Source organism: Mesoplodon bidens, assembly GCF_964165515.1.
Source record: "Mesoplodon bidens genome assembly, chromosome: 4".
Lineage (NCBI taxonomy): Eukaryota > Metazoa > Chordata > Mammalia > Artiodactyla > Ziphiidae > Mesoplodon > Mesoplodon bidens.
The window spans coordinates 114,505,218-114,526,661 of NC_138160.1; the positions used below are offsets into that span (position 1 = coordinate 114,505,218).

General features: G+C 35.2%; 1 protein-coding gene across 4 annotated transcripts in view; it reads left to right on the forward strand.

Annotated features, from left to right (window-relative positions):
* The window catches only part of SEC24A (SEC24 homolog A, COPII coat complex component), a 70,646-nt gene that overhangs the window by 37,584 nt on the left and 11,618 nt on the right, over positions 1-21,444 (forward strand). For 3 of the 4 annotated variants that reach the window (XM_081231119.1, XM_081231118.1, XM_081231120.1), the window contains 9 exons: positions 1,522-1,634; positions 2,994-3,112; positions 7,581-7,636; positions 8,730-8,936; positions 9,790-9,910; positions 10,228-10,386; positions 16,003-16,176; positions 19,054-19,164; positions 20,796-20,971. In XM_081231119.1, the coding sequence (XP_081087245.1) occupies positions 1,522-1,634; positions 2,994-3,112; positions 7,581-7,636; positions 8,730-8,936; positions 9,790-9,910; positions 10,228-10,386; positions 16,003-16,176; positions 19,054-19,164; positions 20,796-20,971 (1,236 nt within the window). Of the gene's footprint in view, positions 1-1,521; positions 1,635-2,993; positions 3,113-7,580; positions 7,637-8,008; positions 8,666-8,729; positions 8,937-9,789; positions 9,911-10,227; positions 10,387-16,002; positions 16,177-19,053; positions 19,165-20,795; positions 20,972-21,444 lie in introns of those variants that run through there. The other variant, XM_081231121.1, reaches the window with a different exon arrangement.

The following is a 21,444-nucleotide window of genomic DNA, read 5'->3' on the forward strand; positions in this document are numbered from 1 at the left end:
GCTTTCTGTAGTGTAGCTGTCCCTCTGCTGAATTAAAACCAAAAAATCAGAAGCATTTGTTCTTTTGAATTGGCCTTCCTGGGTTTCTTTAACTCCCAGGTTTTGTAAAAATGGCTTCCTTTAAATTTGGAAATTTGCCTATAGAGGTTTTCTTCCTTCCTGACTTACCTCTTGGGCAACAGATTCTATGGATTTTGCAAGTGATATGTGCCAAAAAATATAAAAGTTAGTATACTACACGTGGAGTTCTGATTGTGGTTATTTGGTGCTTTTTATTTTATTTTATTATTATTTTTATTGAAAACTTAAAATACTTTTTATTTAGAGATAATTTTAGACTTATAGAAGGGTGGCAAAAATAGCACAAAGAGTTCACCCAGCTACCCCTAATGTAAACATTTTATGTAGCTCTAGGACAATCATCAAGCTTAAATTAACACTAGCACAACACTATGAGCGAAACTACGGACTTTACTTGGATTTCACTTGTTTTTCCACTTAACATCCTTTCTCTGTCCCAGGATTCAATCCACATTGCATTTAGCTTCTGTTCCTTTAGTCTCCTCCCATCTGTGGCAGTTCCTTAGCTTTTCCTTGTCTTTCATGACCTTGAGCTTTTTTTAAAAAATTAATTTTTATTGGAATATAGTTGCTTTACAATGTTGTGTTAGTTTCTGCTGTACTAACAAAGTGTTAGTTATACGTATACGTATATCCCAATATAAACATATTACGGCCACAGGCATTAGTTTCTGCAAAAATTCCCCTGTCAATAATGTGTTAATAGCAAAGTGAATCAGTTATACGTATACATATATCCCCTCCTTTTTAGATTTCCTTCCCATTTAGGTCACCACAGATCACTGAATAGGGTTCCCTGTGCTAAACAGTAGGTGCTCATTAGTTATCTATTTTATGCACAGTAGTGTATATATGTCAATCCCAATCTCCCAATTTGTACCTGCCTCCCCACCCACCCCCGGCTTTTTATTGAATTGAAAACAAATCTTTGAACTTGGAAGTTTAAAATATACTTGTACATTTTTCTGGAACTTGGCTGAAATGTGTTGGTTAAATAACCAGCTCAGGCTAACTTGATTTGTCATTTTCAGAGCTGTACATTTTTCTAAATTGTGAAATATAATGTACATATGGAAAAGCCTATAAAACATAAATATATAGGTTACCAAATAATCATAGCACCACTGTTGCACCACACAGGTCAAGAAATTGAACATTGCCGATACTCATAAATGCCTTTCTGATAACATTTCTTCCTCTTCCTGTCCTAGAAAAAATACTCTTCTGACTTATGATAATTATATCCTCATTGTCCTTTTTCTAAGTATGCATCTGAAAAAAACTTCTTTCTGTATTATTTTCTTACTGTATTTATTGTGGTTTCCACTTAATCTGTAAATAATGCTTATTTTATTCTTTTGCTATACACAGACACAACAAATGGTAAGTTTAAATTTAATTCTGTTAATTGTATTTAATGAGATCCTTTTTCTCCTTCAGTTACGACCACCTCAACCTCCAGTGTACCTTTTTGTATTTGATGTGTCTCACAATGCAGTTGAAACTGGATACTTGAATTCAGTTTGCCAGAGTTTGTTAGACAATCTGGATTTGTAAGTATCTTAATTCAGGTTAAATTATAAACTAACGGTGTTTGTAAAATGATTAAGTGGTTTCAAACTATATTTTAAAAGTTATGTAATTATGTTCTAAAAGTCCACTTAAATCAGTAGATAACTTTAGGCCTCACTTTCTCTGAGAAACATTAATTTATTTTAACTTTTTATTATGGAAAAATTTCAAATATGTAGTAAATAGAAAGAATGTAATGAAGTTCCAGGTACCCATCCTTCAACTTCAATATTTTTAGCATTCAGCTGTTCTTGCCTCATCTAACCCTGCCCTTCCCTCTTTTTTCCCTAGAGTGTTTTAATACAAATCTCAGTCAGTATATCATTTACCTAGAAATACTTGGAATTATTTTTAACCCTAACTAAAATATGAGAATCACATCAAACAAAATTAGCAATAATTCCATAATGTGATATAATACCCAGTTCAATTTTTGTTCCTGGTTGTCTCCAGAATGTCTTTTTACTGTGGGTTTGTTGAAATAAGAATCTAAACAGTATCTACACATTGCATTTGCTGGTCATATCTCTTAAGCCTCTTAAAATAATTGTACTTTAAGTGGTTCTTAGATACTTAGTGTAACACGTAAAAGCTAGTGCGACCTTTCAGTGTAATGAAATACTGTTGTGCTCTTGTGTGTAAGGAAGAATGTGTAGGACCAGATCTCATCAAAAGTGGACTAACTCCCTCACCTTGGCACAAGGCATTCTTGTTCTTATCAGCATTTGTATTTTTAATGTTGTAGGTTACATATGGGGATTGTCCATGAGAGAGTTCACTGACTCACCCAAGCATGAACAACGAAAATGAAAACTAGTTTGTCTTTCCCCTTATGAAACTATGGTCTACATATTTAAGTTCTTCAAAAACAGATCTTTTTGTTGATCTTCTTAAATGAATGCATTAAACAATATAAAAAGAGTTTTGGGCAATTGTTTTTTAAAGATGTGCAGTTCATAAATTTATATTACATTTTAGAGTTAGTGTTTGGTAATTTTTTTGAAGCATTTTTTATAAATTAAAATCATCTACAAACTTCTGTATATACTTTCCAGTATTTTTTATATATCATTTCCTGAGTGATTGATATAACTTTATATAGGTATAATGAGTTTTGGATTGCTGTATTATTGCTGGGTTTTTTTGATTGTGTGACTTATATATAGTGTTTTCTTTTAGTGTATGTTTTCATACACTAAACATTGCACGGGTTAAAAACATTTATGTTGGGGCAGTTTTCATAACACAGAAGTAGATATTTGTATTTAACTCTTTGCAGATATTTTAGGTATATATGTATATGAGAAAACTATAAAATACTCTTCTGAATTTGTTTTTAGGCTTCCTGGCAACACTAGGACAAAAATTGGCTTCATAACATTTGATAGTACAATCCACTTCTACAGCCTTCAAGAAGGTCTATCTCAACCTCAGATGCTAATAGTTTCAGATATTGAAGGTATATATTATATACTTAAAATTATTGAACTGCCTGAGGAGTTTTTAGTTTTAGAAATATTTCATGACTGTTCAACAAACTAGCAGCATATGGTATGATTCTACTATACTGAGGAAAACCTTGAGTATAAAATCATAAGATTTTTGGAATTATAAGAGTCCCTCAGGGGGCTTCCCTGGTGGCTCAGTGGTTGAGAGTCCGCCTGCCGATGCAGGGGACACGGGTTCGTGCCCCGGTCTGGGAAGATCCCACATGCAGCGGAGCGGCTGGGCCCGTGAGCCATGGCCGTGGAGCCTCCGTGTCCGGAGCCTGTGCTCCGCAACGGGAGAGGCCGCAGCAGTGAGAGGCCCGCGTACCACAAAAAAAAAAAAAAAAAAAAGAGTCCCTCAGGGCTTCCCTGGTGGCACAGTGGTTGAGAGTCTGCCTGGATCAAAGACCTAAACTTAAGAACTAAAACTGTAAAACTCTTAGAAGGAAACATAGGGGAAAATCTTAACATGGCAGTGATTTCTTGGATATGACACTAAAAGCAGAAGCAACAAAAGAAAAAAATAAATAAATTGGATGTTATCACTGTTAAAATACTTTTGTACATGAAAGAAAACTGTCAAGAGAGTAAAAAGTCACAGAATGGGAGAAAATATATGCATATGCAAATCACACATATGATGAAGGATTAATATAAAGAGCTTTTCAACTCAGCAACAACAACGAGAAAACACAATTCAAAAATGGAAGAAGGGGGCTTCTCTGGTGGCGCAGTGGTTGAGAGTCCGCCTGCCGATGCAGGGGACACGGGTTCGTGCCCCGGTCTGGGAAGATCCCACATGCTGCGTAGCGGCTGGGCCCATGAGCCATGGCCGCTGAGCCTGCGTGTCCGGAGCCTGTGCTCCGTAATGGGAGAGGCCACAACAGTGAGAGGCCCACGTGCTGCAAAAAAAAAAAAAGAACGAAGGACTGGAATAGACAATTCTCCAAAGATATACAGATGGCCAATAAACACATGAAAAAATGCTCAACATCATTAGTCAGTAAAGAAATGCAAATCAAAATCACAATGAGATACCTCTTCACATCCATTAGAATGGTTATTATTATTTTTTAAATGGAAAATAACAAGGGCTGGCAAGGATGTGGAAACATTGGAACTGTCGTATATTGCTGGTGGGAATGTAGAATGGTGCAGTATTATGGAAGACAATTTGGCAGTTCCTCAAAAAGTTAGACACAGAATTACCATTATGATCTACCAATTCTGCTTCCCAGTATATACCTAAAAGAATTGAAAGCAGAAACTCAAACAAATACTCATACACCAATGTTCATAGCAACATTATTCACAGTAGCCAGAAGTTGGAAACAACCTAAGTATCCATCAAGAGATGATTGGTTAAATAATGTGGTATATACATATAATGGAATATTTTTCATCCCTAAGAATGAAATTCTGATGCATGCTACAACATGAATGAACCTTGAAAACATTATATCAATACTAAGTGAAATAAACCAGATGCAAAAGGACAAAGATTATATGATTCTGCTTATATGAGGTACCGGGAATGGGTGAATTCATAGAGATATAGGTTAGAAAGTAGATTATAGATTACCAGGAGCTTGTGGGAAGGGAGAAATTATTTAATGGGTACTGTTTAGGATGGTGAAAAGGTTCTGAAAATACATAATGATGATGGTTACACAACATTGTGAATGTACTTAATGCTACTGAATTGTACACTTAAAAATGATTAAGGTGATACATTTTGTATATTATGTATATTTTACCACAGTTTAAAAAATTAACTCCAAATGGATCATAGATCTGAGTATGAGACAAACTATAAAACTGTTAAAAGAAAACATAGAAGTAAGTCTTTGTGACCTTGAATTAGGCAGTGATTTCTTAGATATAACACCAAAAGCACAAACACCAAAAGAAAAAACAGATAAGTTGGGCTTCCTAACAATTAAAAACTTTTGGATAAACAGCAAGGTCCTGCAGTAGAGCACAGGGAACTATATTCAATATCCTGTGATAAACCATAATGGAAAAGAATATGTATATGTATAACTGAATCCCTTTGCTGTACAGCAGAAATTAGCACAACATTGTAAATCAACTATACTTCAATAAACTAAAAAAAATAAACATTTTTAAAAATTAAAAAAGATTAAAACCTTTTGTGTTTCAAAGGATGCCATCATGAAAGTGAAGAATGAGAGAATGAGAGAAAATATTTGCAAGCTATGTATATGATCAAAATATACATCTAGATTATGTAAAAAACTTCTACAACTTATTAAAAAGACAACCTAATTAAAAAGTGGGCAAAGGATTTGAATAGACATGTCTCTATTCAGTACACCTTATTCAATACTCTGTATATGCAGTTGGCTCATCGTCCCTTGAAAAGATGCTCCATATCATGAGTTATCAGGGAAATGCAAATGAAAACCACAGTGAAATGCCACATCACACCAGTTAAAAAAAATTCTCAAAACCAAAATTTTTTGTTGCTCTGAGCATATCTGAATAGCTGGGAAGGTTCCATGAGTATTGGTTTTGGGGTTACAAATAAATTTTAATAAGTAGGCAAGTTTGCAACTATAAAATCTGAATTAGGAGACTTGACTGTACAACTTTAAAATGAAGTAGTTGAATAGAGCCCCCTTCTGTCTTGGTTGTTCCAGGTCTCACAACAGAACAGCCATGTCAATCATTCATTTCCCTTATCTATTTACCCAGCTACTTATTTGGCATAAAATAAAATCACTGAACAGGTGATTCTGATGATGGGCCAAGTTGTGAATTTACTGATATGGTCCAGCCTCTCAATTGTATACATGAGCTGATAAATGGAATATCCCTTGCTGGATGTCACATAGCAAAAAAATTTTTAAAGGACAGTAACAAGTATTTGCAAGGATGTGGAGAAATCAGAACCCTTATTCACTAGTAGTAGGAATGGAAAATGGTGCCGCCATCAGGGAAATCATTTTGTCAGTTCCTCTGGAAGTTAAACATAGAGTTACCATATAACCAGCAATTTTACTTAATAGGTATATGCTCAAGAAAATTAAAAACATGTCTATACTGTAAAGCAACTACACTTCAATTTTTAAAAATTGCTAAATATGAATTATTAAAAAACAATACAAAACATGTCCACACAAAAATGGTGTACATGAATGTTGGTAGCAACTCAGCCAAGAAGTGGAAACAACCCAACATAAACAAAATGTAGAATATCCATACAATGAAATGTTTTGTTATTCAGCAATAAAAAAGAATAAAGTACTGATAAATGCTACAACATGGATGAACCTTGAACACATGAAGCTAATTGTAAGAAGCCAGTCACAAAGGACCTCATAGTGTGACTCCATTAATATGAAATGTTGAGAATAGGCCAATCCAGAGACAGAAAGTGGCTGCCTAGAACTGTGGGAGTTGACGGGGAATTGAGGAATGACTGGTAATTGGTGTGGGGTTCCCTTTTGGGATGATGAAAAGGATCTAGAATTAGATAGTGGGGTTAGTTGTACAACTATGCATATATTAAAAAATCACTGAATTGTATCTTCTGCAAGGGTAAATTTTATGGTATGTGAATTATATCTTGAAACTTTTATTAAAATCTGTTTAATTTTAAAGAAAAAGGAAGAAATCTAAACAATAGTACATTTTTTATATGATAGTTAAAGTAAATATTTAATGTTTCAAATTATTTGTTGGTGTTATTTTTCATGAACATTATGATGAGCCTTATTTTTATAATTTTTTAATAAAAAATAAACAGTACAAAAATGTAGAAAGTGAGACCCCTCATAATCCTGCATCACCACCCACATTTCCTTCCCAGTTTGCTTCCTTCTAAGAAAGGATATTTAATTCCTAAGAAAGAATAAATTTGAATCCTGAGAAGCTCTTCTGATGTGGCCATTTAGCATACCTCCTGATCCACTTGACTTCGTAGTCCCATGAGTATAATGGGGGCCTTCTTTATGAGAAAGTATGTGCTTTATGAATGACAGGGCTGTTGGTGGGCTGTATTACTTCCATGTCAAGACACAGAATTCTTGTGTGTCATCTTAGTCAACTTTTTTTTTAATGCTAAGAGTGTTTCTTTGGCTGGCTTCTGGGGCTAAGCAAGAATTCTAAAGCAGGATTCTAAATTGTCTTTAACCTAAGAAGCAGAGTACTTGTACAAACCCTTACTGAGTGCTTGTGGGTCAGTATTTTCTATTTGGGAGGCTATTTACCTTTTACATGGTAATAGATAAGCTGCAGTAAAAGCCCAAATCAGTGCTCTTTTGGTGACTCTGAACGTACGTAGACATTGCTGTACAAATGGAGGAGGTGGCTCTTCTCTAAGTATGGGGGTGGTTAATTATATCACTGTTATGTATTTGGAACATCTTTAACAATTAAGTTTTGTTTAAGAGAAATATTTATTTGTTCTTTCAGATGTTTTTATACCTATGCCAGAGAACTTATTAGTAAATTTAAATGAAAGTAAAGAGGTAAGGGACACTTTCCTATCTGACATGTTTAATTGAAATGTTGAAGGAATATATTTTTTAAATGAACTTTAAGTAGAATTTTGCTTCTCTCTGTGACATTTCTAAGATGTATAGCATTTTATATTTGCAGTTAGTTAAAATTCATCAGATGAACAGCTTTTGATTTTGCCCTTGAACTGATTGCTTTTAAGTTTAATGTATCCATTTGTAGTAGGGTAGAAGATAAGCCTGTTCCATAAATGAGAGAAACCTGAAGGAAACCTGCCTTGCCAGCCATTTGGGAAATTGGGAGGGTTGCTGAGATAAGCTTCTGGTCACTACATAGAAGCACTTTAGGCTGCTTTCAGTGCCCTTTGCTTTTCTGATTCACAGAGTGTCATTGGGGTCAGTTCAGAAGAAACTCTTATTACCTGCCTGGAAATTGCCATGACATAATACAGTGAGAGGTGAACAGAATGTGTCTGAAGGGGGGATGTTGTCTACCCTGTACATGCATATATGCCGTAGGGGTAACATTTTAACTAGCAAGTCTATGGTCTCAGCTGTTGGCAATGGTGACTTCGCCATAGTGTGAAGTATTTTTTTCCCATTAACTCTCTTTATTTGTACAACCTAACCTGAATAGGTAGTTGTTTTTTGTTTTGTTTTTCTTTTGTAGTAATATTACTAGTTGGCAAATTTACTGGCTATCTTAGATTTTGCAGTAGGGAAGAGTTAAACGCACTTTGGAACTGAAAAGAATAAAGTGTATAGAGGTGATTGAGAAGGCCATATTTCATGGCATTTAAATATGTAAAATCTCTAAACTGTGATGGTTCTTTTGGATACATTTGGACTTATAGTCTTGCTGGACTACTGCATGTGCAAGAACTGTAAGGCCCCAATTTTGATTTGTCTTGCTTGCCAATTTATAATGTTGACTTAAAATGGCTATCTTGTCATTTGACCAACTTCATTGTTTACTGTACTGTCTGTAGATTCTCTGACCATCATCATGACTCAATGTCTTGTCTATTGTATGAGTCAGTGACTTAATGTGAAAAAAAATTTTTTTATTGTAACACTCTTGAGTTTTCTTGCTTTATTTCACAAGCTCGTCCAAGATTTACTGAAAACTTTGCCACAAATGTTCACCAAGACCCTGGAGACCCAGAGTGCCTTGGGTCCAGCCCTTCAGGCTGCCTTCAAGCTGATGTCCCCAACTGGTGGTCGAATGTCTGTTTTTCAAACACAGCTCCCAACTCTTGGAGTGGGAGCCCTGAAACCACGAGAGGAACCCAACCAAAGGTCATCTGCTAAGGTTAGAAAGTCATCAAGTGCATGATAAGATTGATGCTGGTGCTTTGTCCCTTTGAGTACAGAGCTTATTTCAAATTTATTTTTCAGTTGTGAAAAGGAGGGAATATAAGGAAATGGATAAAGCGTTTCTCTTCTTTTATGTAGACATTTCTTTTTATTACATTATTTTCTATCGGATTCACCCTTACCTTATGTATAGATCTTTAGCAGGCCATAGCAGTGCCACCTGCCTTTGATGAGAAAGTCAGGCAGACTAAGAGAATATGCTTGCCAGGGACAAAGTAGAACCTGGATGATGAATAAAAAGTAGTCATGGTTTGGTATATTGACTGCCATGGATTGCTTTTGAGCACCTTGTGTGTGTAAACTTAGTTTGAGATGTGTATTTCTCAAAAGATTATGATAGTGTGGCCATATACTGTAATGATTAAGGTGTCAGTCTTGGAATAAGTCTGCCTAAATCTCACTGCTTTTTAGATGTGTGAGCTTGAATAGTTACATAATTTCTTTGCCCCTCTTTTTCCTTATATTTATAAAATGAAAATATCGATAGTACCCATCTCTTATGATAGATGAAAAGTATTACATATGAATTTAGAAGCTTCCAGCATAATAAACATTTAATAGATTATCAAAATTCATATAATAGGTGTATTTCTTTTTAAAAGTAAAACAAAATAGTAAATTCTTAAGCAGGACATGTTTCATACTGAAAAAAGAGGAAATATCACAAAACAAAAGGATTTTGTAGATTGCCCAAGGATAATTGTTAACCCTTGGTATATATGGATAGCTGAATAAATTTTATGACAATTTAATGATTTAAAATTTTTTCTCTTTGTAATTATGAATAGGAGATTCACTTGACACCATCAACTGACTTCTATAAGAAATTAGCCTTGGACTGTTCTGGTCAGCAGGTAGCTGTTGACTTATTCCTTCTCAGTGGACAGTATTCTGATTTGGCTTCTCTGGGTAAGTTCTTCCTAGTGATTATTTTTCTCATGTGAATGTCAAAATGGTATTTTTATGATGATATGTTAAAGAGAGGACAAAGTGAAAGAATTCTTATTCCCTTGGGAAGTTAGTTTAGTTTATAATAAACCTTATAGTCTTACTCTGAATATTTATAATAGAGAAATTTCTATATTACTATTTAAAGGGATGAAATAATTCTTTTTTGCCAATATCTTAGGAGGCTAAGGAAAGATTGATTCAAATGCTTGTAGTTACTCTGGTGTAGTAATAGTAGTTAATGGCAGAATTTAAAAGGAGTATGTGTTCTCTTCCAGGTTGTATTTCTCGGTATTCAGCAGGTAGTGTCTATTATTATCCCTCTTACCACCATCAGCACAACCCAGTGCAAGTGCAGAAATTACAGAAGGAACTACAGAGATACCTCACTCGGAAGATTGGCTTTGAGGCAGTCATGAGGATTCGGTGTACCAAAGGTGGGGGCACTTTTTTTTTTACACTTACAAAGGCGTAAATGTTGCTTTTGATATGAATAAATACACACATATTTTCACCTATTCTTTTCTCATAAGATTTGTTCTTCTAAAAAAAAAAGATTTGTTCTTCTAAGGTATTGTACTTACTTTGATGGACTATGCAATTAAGAATAGAGAAGACACATTGAAAAACTAAGGACTATTTTTTTTAATAGGAATTGCTATTTTTTAAAATTTATTATTTTATTTATTTATTTATTTATTTAGGTTGTGTTGGGTCTTCGTTGCTGCAAATGGGCTTTCTCTAGTTGCAGCAAGCGGGCTTCTCATTGCAGTGGCTTCTCTCGTTGCAGAGTGCGGGCTCTAGGTGTGCGGGCTTCAGTAGTTGTGGCTTACAGGCTCTAGAGCGCAGGCTCAGTAGTTGTGGCACATGGGCTTAGTTGCTCCATGGCGTGTGGGGTCTTCCCGGACCAGGGCTCGAACCCATGTCCCCTGCATTGGCTGGTGGATTCTTAACCACTGCGCCACCTGGGAAGCCCTAGGGACTATTTTGAATATACTAAAAACCACTGAATTGTACACTTGAAAAGTGTGGGGTTTTTTGTATGTGAATTGTATCTCAGTGAAAAAATATCTCCAAAGAAAATAAAACATATTACTGATGGATTTTTATTCCACTTATTGAACAGTAGTAGTGGAAGATCTTTTTTTTTTACAACTATTTTTTCTTTTTTTTTTAAAATTAATTAATTTATTTACTTTTGGCTGTGTTGGGTCTTCATTTCTGTGCTAGGGCTTTCTCTAGTTGCGGCGAGCGGGGGCCACTCTTCATCGCGGTGCGCGGACCTCTCACTGTCGCGGCCTCTCTTGTTGCAGAGCACAAGCTCCAGATGTGCAGACTCAGTAGTTGTGGCTCATGGGCCTAGTTGTTCTGCGGCATGTGGGATCTTCCCAGACCAGGGCTTGAACCCGTGTCCCCTGCATTGGCAGGCAGATTCTCAACCACTGCGCCACCAGGGAAGCCCACAACTATTTTTTTTAATTGTGATAAAACAGACATGACATAAAATTTACCATTTTACAGGACTTCCCTGGTGGTCCAGTGGTTAAGACTCCATGCTTCCGACGCAGGGGGCTCAGGTTCAATCCCTGGTCGGGGAACTAAGATCCCACATGCACAGTGCAGCCAAAAAATTAAAAATTAAAATAAATTTTACCATTTTACCATTTTTAAGTATTTTGAGTGGCATTAAGTACATTCTCATTGTTGTGCAGCCATCACCACCATCCATCTCCAAAAGTAGGGTATCTTTTAGTTTGTGTTCTTCTCATTCTGCACCTGCTACTAATACCTTTCCACACTGTTGCTTTGGAAATAGTCTCACAGTTTCAGAATGCGTATGTTCAATATGTTTTTCAGGATAAATGTTTTGTGGTTGCTAAATGCGACAACTATTTTCTTATGAAAGTGGGAAATTATAATTCTTGATATTTCATTTCTCTACGTTATCAACCTGTTTCTACTCTTTTATTCAGATTTTAAAATATTACTGCTCTGTAAAAGGGTATGAAGCAGTAATTTTTTACAGTGGAAAGATTATGTGAAATATGTAGCAAAAAATAGGTATCAAAAGATAAGGATCCACAAACCTGTCCACTAGATAGATGTTAAAATCTGTTGATCAAATGACGTGTCAAATGATGTATCAGATAAACACTTAAGGGGTTGCCACATCTCCAAACAGCACACAGATATTGGTGTCACCCATAACCGATCAGTTTCCACAATAGCATTCTGTTTCCTTTTTTAATAGAAGCTTTATTGAGATAAAATTTACATACCATACAATTTACCCATTTGAAATGTACAATTCAGTGGTTTTAAATATATTCACCATGATATTACCACGATCAATTTTAGAACACTTTCATCATTCCCAAAAGCTACCCTGTAGTGATGAGGAGTCACTTTTCATTCCCACACCTAGTCGACTGCCAGTCTACTTTCTGTCTCTGGACTCACCTGTTCTGGGTATTTCGTATTAATGGAGCCATACAATATGAGGTCCTCTGTAACTGGCTTCATACAGTTTAATGTTTTCAAGATTCATCCATGTTGTAGCATATATCAGTATTTCATTACCCCCCCCCCTTAAAAATATTTCATTTGTTTTTATTTCTCATAGTATTCCATTGTATAGATACCTCATTTTGTTTATCCTTTCATCAGTTGATGAATATTCGGGTTGTTTCCACTTTTTGGATATTATGAATAGTATTGCTATGAACTTTTTTTTTTTTTAAATTTTGGCCACGCTGTGTAGCACGTGGGATCTTAGTTCCCCAAGCAGAGGTCGAACCCACGCCCCCTGCTGTGGAAGCATGGAGCCCTAACCACTGGACCGCCAGGGATGTCCCTTGCTATGAACTTTTTTTTTTTTTTTTTTTGCGGTACGCGGGCCTCTCACTGTTGTGGCCTCTCCCGTTGCGGAGCACAGGCTCCGGATGCGCAGGCTCAGCGGCCATGGCCCACGGTCCCAGCCGCTCCTCAGCATGAGGGATCCTCCCGGACTGGGGCACGAACCCGCGTCCCCTGCATCGGCAGGCGGTCTCACAACCACTGTGCCACCAGGGAAGCACCTGAATTTTATTCTTTTAATCTATGTCTATCTTATGCCAGTACCAAACTTTCTTGACTGTTGTGACTTTGTAGTAAGTTTGAAATTAGGAAGTATGAGTTCTCCCAACTTTTCTCTTCCTTACCAAGATTGTTGTGATATTCTGGGTCCCTTGCATTTCCGTATGAATTTTAGTTTCATCTTGTCAATTTCTCCAAAGAAGCCAGCTGGTATTGGATAGGAATTGTATTATAATAGGTAAATTTGGGGAATATTGGCATCTTAACAATAATAAGTCTTCCCATCCAAAAACATGGTATGTTTCTTTAATTTTTTCAAAAAATTTTGCAGTTTTCTGAATGTAAGTTTTGCATTTCTTTTGTTAAATTTATTCCTAAATATTTTTTCCATTATATTTTAAATATAATTATTTTTAAAATTTGTTTCTCCTATAAATATAATTAATTCTTTGTATACTGATCTTGTATCCAGCAACCTTGTTGAACTTGCTTGTTAATTCTAATAGTTTTTTAGTATTTATGTTTTAAAGGGCCCATTTCTTGTATCCCATTCATTCAAGATTGATGGACCTCAGAAATGATTATTTCTGCAGATATTGGCTCTAAATTAAGGGGAATGTACATCCTCAAAGTGCTTTTAAGACTTTTTCTATTTGGCAGGACAGAAGCTATTTTATATGTACCTAACTTTGCATAAAGAACTTCGACATAGAAACCAACCTATGCCCTCTTTCTAGAGTGCTTAATTTACTAAATCTTTGTGGTTAATTTGCTTAGGTTTCTCTCTCTTTTAATGATAAATTACATTAAATTCATATTACATGAAATAATATGCTCTTGGTAAAGCTACAAAAAAAAAGGTACAGTACAAAAAGATATAAAATGAGAAATTAAACTTAAGCCAGGATAGTCTACCTCAGAGTTTCTCATATGCCCTTGAAAAAGTTTTCCCGTGCATATATAAGCATGGGAATATATTTTCGCCTTCAAATAAAAGCAGTGAGAGGGCTTCCCTGGTGGCGCAGTGGTTGAGAGTCCGCCTACCGATGCAGGGGACCACGGGTTCATGCCCCTGTCCGGGAGGATCCCACATGCCGCGGAGCGGCTGGGCCCGTGAGCCATGGCCCCTGAGCCTGCACGTCTGGAGCCTGTGCTCCGCAATGGGAGAGACCACAACAGTGAGAGGCCCACACACTGCAAAAAAAAAGAAAAAAAAGGCAGCGAGGATCACATCTGGCTTCTTTTTCTGTATATACTTTGTTTTCGTATGTACAGAACTACATCCTCCTTTTTTTCCTGATTACTGTTGTAAAGTTGGTTTTTATTTCACAAGCAAAGTATATACCTGTTATTTGTAAAAAATAAAAACATTATTGATAAAGCTAAAGTCCTCTTGTATAAGCTTGTGTGTGTGTTACTTCACTTTCACTCCATCCTATGTAGTCACTATAACGACATTTCGGTAATGCTAAGTTTTTCTATACATTTACATACATATGTACTTCTCCATGGAAAATATATAGTACACTGTAGTAGCATAAATAACATTGTACATGTTTTCAGCAAGTCTTGAAGATCTAATAATATTAGTTTATGTAGATCTGTCTCATGCTTTTTAACTCCTCATGCTTTTTAACTTCTACCCAGTGTATTCAGTAGAATGTAAAAGTCACAATTTAGTTATTTTCCTACTGGTTGTCATTGAAGATATTTCTGATTTTTTTTGTTATGCTTAATTTTTTTTGCACATATAAATTTGGCACTTAATTGTATCTATAGAATAAATTGTTTTTTTTTCTTTTTGAGTTGTCAGTATGAGCAAATACCAGTTGTGAGATTTGTTAGTAGAAACACTGTTATGAGGATATTTTATGAGAATATTCTAGGATAAATTCTTAGTTAGGAATAACTGGAGTTGAAGTAAGTACCCATTTAGAATTTTGGTAGATATTGCCAAATTATTATCGAAAAAAGTTTTTTGAAAATTTGAATTCATTTAAGAAGATATCATTTATTCCTTCCCCACTCTCACTAACTACTGTGTATTCTTTAATATGATTCTGCTTCCAGTTACAATGTGTGGGTTGTTTTTCTCCACACTACCAAGCAGTTAACTCAGTTCTGACATCGTCTATGTAGAGCTAACATCAGATCCCACAGGTTACGGGTTCAGTCTCACAAGACCGTCTCCCATCCTTCCCCCCCTCCCAACTTCAGAAGCCAGTTGCAAGTCCAGTTTGTTACCTGTGCTTCTGACCAACTGGCTATAGATTGGATGTTCTGACGAATCCCTCCTTTGGTTAAAATTATTGGCTAGAGTGGCTTATAGAACTCAGAGAAACATTTTAATTACTAGATTACTGGTTTATTTTAAAAGGATATAACTCAAGAACAGCAAAATAGAAAAGATGCATAGAGCAAGATATAGGGAAAGGGAAAGGGCATGGAGCTTCTGGAGCTTCCTTGCTCTCTTTGAGAGCTTCACTCTCCCCAAATCTCCACGTATTCACAATCCCAGAGCTCTCTAAAGGACCCCATCCTTTTGGGTTTTTATGGAGGCTTTATTACATAGTCATGACTGATAAATCACTGACATTTGGTGATCGATTCAACCTCTAGCGCCTCTCCCCTCCCTGGAGGTAGTGGTGGGGGGTTGAACTGGAAGATCTAACCCTCTTATCATATGGTTGAATCCTCTGACAACCAGCCCCCATCCTTAGGTTACCTAAGTGCTTTCCAAAAGCCACTTTGTTAACATAGCAAAAGATACCTTTATGACTCTCAACACTTAGGGAATTCTAAGGGTTTTAGGAGCTCTGTGCCAGAAACTGGTGAAGACCAAGTATATATTTCTTATAAACCACAATATCACATCTAAACTTTTTAATTTACTCTGTGCTATTCTGATAAGTGATAAGGATAAAATGTAAATATATGTAGGTGTATATAAATCATTTTGATATATTTTTCTTTTCTAGGTCTTTCCATTCATACTTTCCATGGGAACTTCTTTGTTCGGTCCACAGACTTACTGTCTTTACCCAATGTAAACCCAGATGCTGGGTATGCAGTACAGATGTCAGTGGAAGAGAGTCTTACTGACACTCAGTTGGTTTCCTTTCAGTCAGCACTCTTGTATACATCCAGCAAAGGTAAGTTTTTTTGTTTGTTTTACTGTGGCAAAAACACATAACATGAAATCTATCCTCTTAACAAAATTTAAGTCTAAAATACCGTATTGTTAACTATAAGCACAATGATATAGCAAAGGTAAGATTTTTGATTTGGCCATGTAGTCTATGGCTTGTGATAAACTCCTTGAGAGTCTACTTAGTGTCTGAAATATGTTCTGGTAATACAACAGTCAATAAAACTGAATTAAAAACCTTTTTCTCATAGGCTTATTCTAGTAGGGGAGACAAACAATAAAGAGGATACATAAGTAAAATAGTAGTATGTTACATAGTAATATCAGTTAAGGAGAAACAGAAAGCAGATGAAAGGTTTAAGAAGTGCTGAGGGGATGGTTTTTTAAGATAGGGCTGCCAGGAAAGGTCTCACAGAGGGTGACGTTTGAGTTAAATTTTGAAGGAGCTCAAATGGAAGGTAAACACTATTTAAGGGTATAATTTGTTTAGTACTAATTAATTTATAATGTGTTTTGTCCTAAAGATGATGTGAAGGCTGGTTAAATTTATTTTTATTATTTTAAAGATTCACAGCTCTCACCCTATTCTGTTTTGTCTCCTTAAAAAAGGTTTTGGGAGTGTTTCTGTGCTATGTCTACTGACCTTAACAGCCCCACCAAAATGTATAAAAAGTGTATAATACAGATATTTCAATGAAAACCTTTAGTATGAGGAATTCCAGTTTTTGTACTATGATTGTAATACTGCATACTATAAATGTAAAAGATGGATTTCTGTCTCTAGGTATCATGTTTTATTTGACAGAAGAACATCCCAATCCTTTTTCTGCTCATTGATTTTTCTTAACATTAAAAACGAAAACTAATATATAATTGACTATGGTAAAATCTACCATTTTAATATATAGTTACACAAGTTTTGACAAATGTGTGTGTGACCACCACCACAATTTAGGTATCACAATCTGTTCCATTACCCCTCAAATCTCCTTGTGTTTTGTAGTCATTTCTCTCCCATCCCCAGCCCCTAGCAACCATTGATCTGTTTTCTGACCCTGTAGTTTTGCCTTTTGTAAGACTGTCTTGTGAATAGAGTCATACAGTAGGTAGCCTTTTGAATCTGGCTCTTTCACTTAGCATAGTGCATTTGAGATTCATCCATATTGTTTCATCCAGCAGTAGTTATTTTTTATTCCTAAGTAGTATTCCATTGTACCCAGTTTGTTTATTCACTTTTCAGTTGAGGTACATTTGGGTTGTTTCCAGTTTTTGGCAGTTTCAAATATAGCCCCTATAAACATTTGCATGTGGAGTTTTGTGTGAGCATAAATTGTGATTTCACTTCGGTTAATACTTTTTCAGTGTTTTCGATGGATGGCTACGTTGTATGGTGAGCTTATGTTTAACTTTTTAGGAAGTTGCCAAACTGTTTCCTAAGTGGCTGTACCATTTTGCATTCTCACCAGCAGTGTATGAGAGTTCCAGCTGCTCTGCATCCTCACCAGCATTTGCTGTTATCAGTGTTTAGTTTTTGTTTGTTGTGTTTGGTTTGAGGTTTTTGTTTGTTTTGTTTTTCTGTTTTGCCATTTTAATCAAGTATAGTGATACCACTTTTAGTTTTATTTCATGTTTCCCTAATAACTAACATTGGATATCTTTTTATATATTTACTATTTGAAGTTTAGTTTATTTCTAATGTTTTGTTTTTATGGAAAATGTGATTATAATATCTATCCATGTCCACAAATCTTTGTCATTTCTGAAAATTTCCCTAAGATGGATTTCTAGGATTGGAAATAAAAAATATAGAGATCAACTGTTTAGAAAAATCTTGGTATTGTCAGATTGCTTTTCAGAAATATTTTACCAATTTGTAGTCCCATCCAGTGCCCTTTTCATTTCAGCCTCTGATTTTGTGTGCATGTATCTGTGTGTGTCTGTATCTATGTGTGTAATAGTTGTTGTTGCCAATATGATAGGCTAAACATTGTATCTTATTTCTTTTAGTTATCAATGTTTTTATCTAGACTAGAAGCACTAAACAATGTTACCCTTTTTTGTAGATATCACTTCTTCTCTTTAAAAGTAATTTGTATGAGCTCCTCCTAGATACAATTTCATTAGTCTTCATGTGTCCCTGCAGGTTGTAGTGTGGGTATCCTCTCTAGTTTTCTTACTTGTTCTTTTTCTTTGTTGTTCAAGGTCTTGCTCATTAGAAATTTTTTAAAAATTGACATGATATTTGATATTTTATGGCTCTCAAAAGATTTTCATTTTTGTTTCTTGTGTTTATTGATTTTTATTGTTGTGGGTAATTACCAAAGAGGAAGTATTGTGACTATTAGTTGATTTCTTTCTTTTTTTTTTTTTATGAAAGCTTTATTTGTTTGTCTGTTTGTTTATAATTTGGCTGTGCTGAGCGACTTTAGTCTATTTCTTTTAAATTTTTTTCCTGTGATTAAAAAGAAACATAAAATTTCTCTGGACTTTAAATATCAAAAGAAACTCTAGAACACATCTTGGAGTAGTGTTGTCCTTCAGTATGTATATTTTCCCAAAATTGTGTTTACGAAAAAGGATAAAGTAACCAAAAAATTCAGAAAAGAAATTTTTAAGAAGCAAGCATGTTACCATCATTTGGATATGATCCCTGTGGTCTTATCAGTAATACCTTGAAGAAAAATAATTTTGTAGTAAAAAAAAAATAAAAGAAATAATGCTTTGGAGTTTTCACGAATTAAAGTTTTGATACTATCCCTGCTTACTATATATAACTCTGTTTGGTTCCAAATTGAAAAGAACTGATTTTTCCGAGTAACTTTAATACAAACTATTTTTTATAGTGCTGTCCCTCACTGTCATTTGTGTGATTTGTCCAAAGGTGAAAGAAGAATTCGTGTTCATACTTTGTGTTTGCCAGTAGTTTCAACTCTAAATGAAGTCTTTCTTGGAGCTGATGTTCAAGCAATTTCAGGGTTATTGGCCAATATGGGTAAGAATTCTTATCACCTATTGCAAGTAGTAACATTTGAAATGTCCACATAGTTTTGTTTTCCTTTAAATAATTAGCTTTATGATTTCAATATTTTGGATCTGGTGTGTGCCTGCTAAGTAAATGGATCTGCTGCAGATAACCTGATCTTTTTTTTTTTAAGTTAAACAGCTTTATTGATATGTAGTTTCAGTTTATTGAGATATAAGTGATAAAACAATCACTTAACCCATTTAAGTATACAATTCCATTGTTTTGAGTATATATACAGATTTGTGTGGCCATCACCTCAATCCGGTTTTAAAACATTTCCGTCACCCCGAAAAGAACCTCATGTCCATTAACACTTACTGCTCACTCCCTTCTTCTTCCCTCACTGGCCTTAGGCAACCACTAAACTGTTTTCTGCCTCACAATCTGCCTGCTACGGACTTAAATAACCATGTTTTCCTTAATGTCTTCCATCTCAGATAGAGTTGCTTTCTTGGATTTTTTTTTTTTTTTGGATCCTTTTTTCAAATACATAGAGCTTAACATCATTTTGTTTCTTGCTCCCTTTCTCCTTCAGGGATGACTACCAGTGGGTCCATTTGCTTCAAACTCAAATCTGCCTATAATAGGAATAATTACCTATTATCTTGAATTTCCTATTGGAAAAATTTTTCTTTAATGGAACATGGTAAAGAATCTAACCTCACTTTAGTCTCATGTGTTGTCAAAAGTTAAAAATTGTGACCTAAGAAATTTGAGGGTCATTGCCTTTATATTTTGTTGAACTGGTATGTTTTGGTAACAGTGTGATTATTATTATTTTCAGCAACAACTATATATCAGGCAGTATTTGTGGATTTAAAAAAAAATCTTCACAACAAATATTAGTTCTGTTATTAAATTTGGTTGATCCCAACATGCACTTTTTTCACATTTTGTCAAAATCTTTAAAATCAAGATGTCTTCAGTTGATAAAGTCTTAGAGTTACTGTTGATCAGGTAACAGTAGTCTTCATTCTTTCTTGCTTATGTACAAATTTGGTCATAGCAGTTAATAACATCACTTCATTGAGTGTATTTTTGGTAATACATGAATTGAGTTTAGTTGTAGTTTGAAAAGTCTTCAAAACAATTATAGTGTTTTTAGTATTGAAGAAATTTTTTGAGTATAAAGAAAAGCATAAAACAGTAGCATGACAGATGATGAAGATCATCTAAATAGCCAAGAGTTCTTTTAATAAATATGAAATAAAAATTCTCTGTGTTAAGAAAGCATGTGTGTTTAATTGCAGAGTTTTTTCTTTCTCAATGATACATAAAATAAAATGGTGGGTTACAATTAATAACATCTTAGATTTGGCGAAATACAGTTTTCCCATTTTACAGGTAAGGATACTGAGGCTCATGAAGGTTAAATTACTTGCCAAATATTCATACAGCTAGGAAATAGCAGAACAACATTTCAACACAGGTTGGTTTGATTTTCCAAAGTATGTGCTTTTAACTGCTATGTTTGGTTCCTTGTGTATGTAATAACTTGAGAGAGAATTTGTATAATTTAAAAAAACTTTTCTTTCCTTAACAGTGGGGTAGCTAAACTTCTGTCTTTTTTCTCTTGTCCCTACCTCAACCTCTGTTAGCTGTTGACAGGTCTGTGACTGCCAGTCTGAGTGATGCTCGGGACGCCCTAGTGAATGCTGTCATAGACTCTCTTTCAGCTTATCGTTCTTCAGTCCTAAGTAACCAGCAGCATGGACTTATGGTTCCTTTTTCTTTGCGGCTTTTCCCACTGTTTGTGTTGGCTCTCCTTAAACAGGTAAAAGAATCAGAATCAGAAACTAACACAGTGAAAATGTCAACAGCCAAAGTTTTTGTCCTGTGAACCACTAAACACTGTATATATAACTTTACGTCAGTTAAGTTTTCTGAGGACAGGGACCTTAACTCCTATTGTATCTTAAAGGATTTGTAACCAAAAAAAATTTACAAAATACTGATTTAAAGTATGTGCCTTCTTTGTAAGAGATGCTCACTGATGAAGTATTCACTGATGTTATCAAAGATGCAAATGATCAGTTTTCCAGTTTTTCAAAACAGGAACTGTATATTTTACCACTAGAGCAACAAGTCACACACGAGACTCTTATGATGCTTCCTGCTCCCTACAATATTTCAGCCATATTTCATTTCTTTTTTTTTGTAATGTAATTACTATTTATTTATTTAGGCTGTGCTGGGTCTTCGTTGCTGCGCACGGGCTTTCTCTAGTTGCAGCGAGTGGGGGCTACT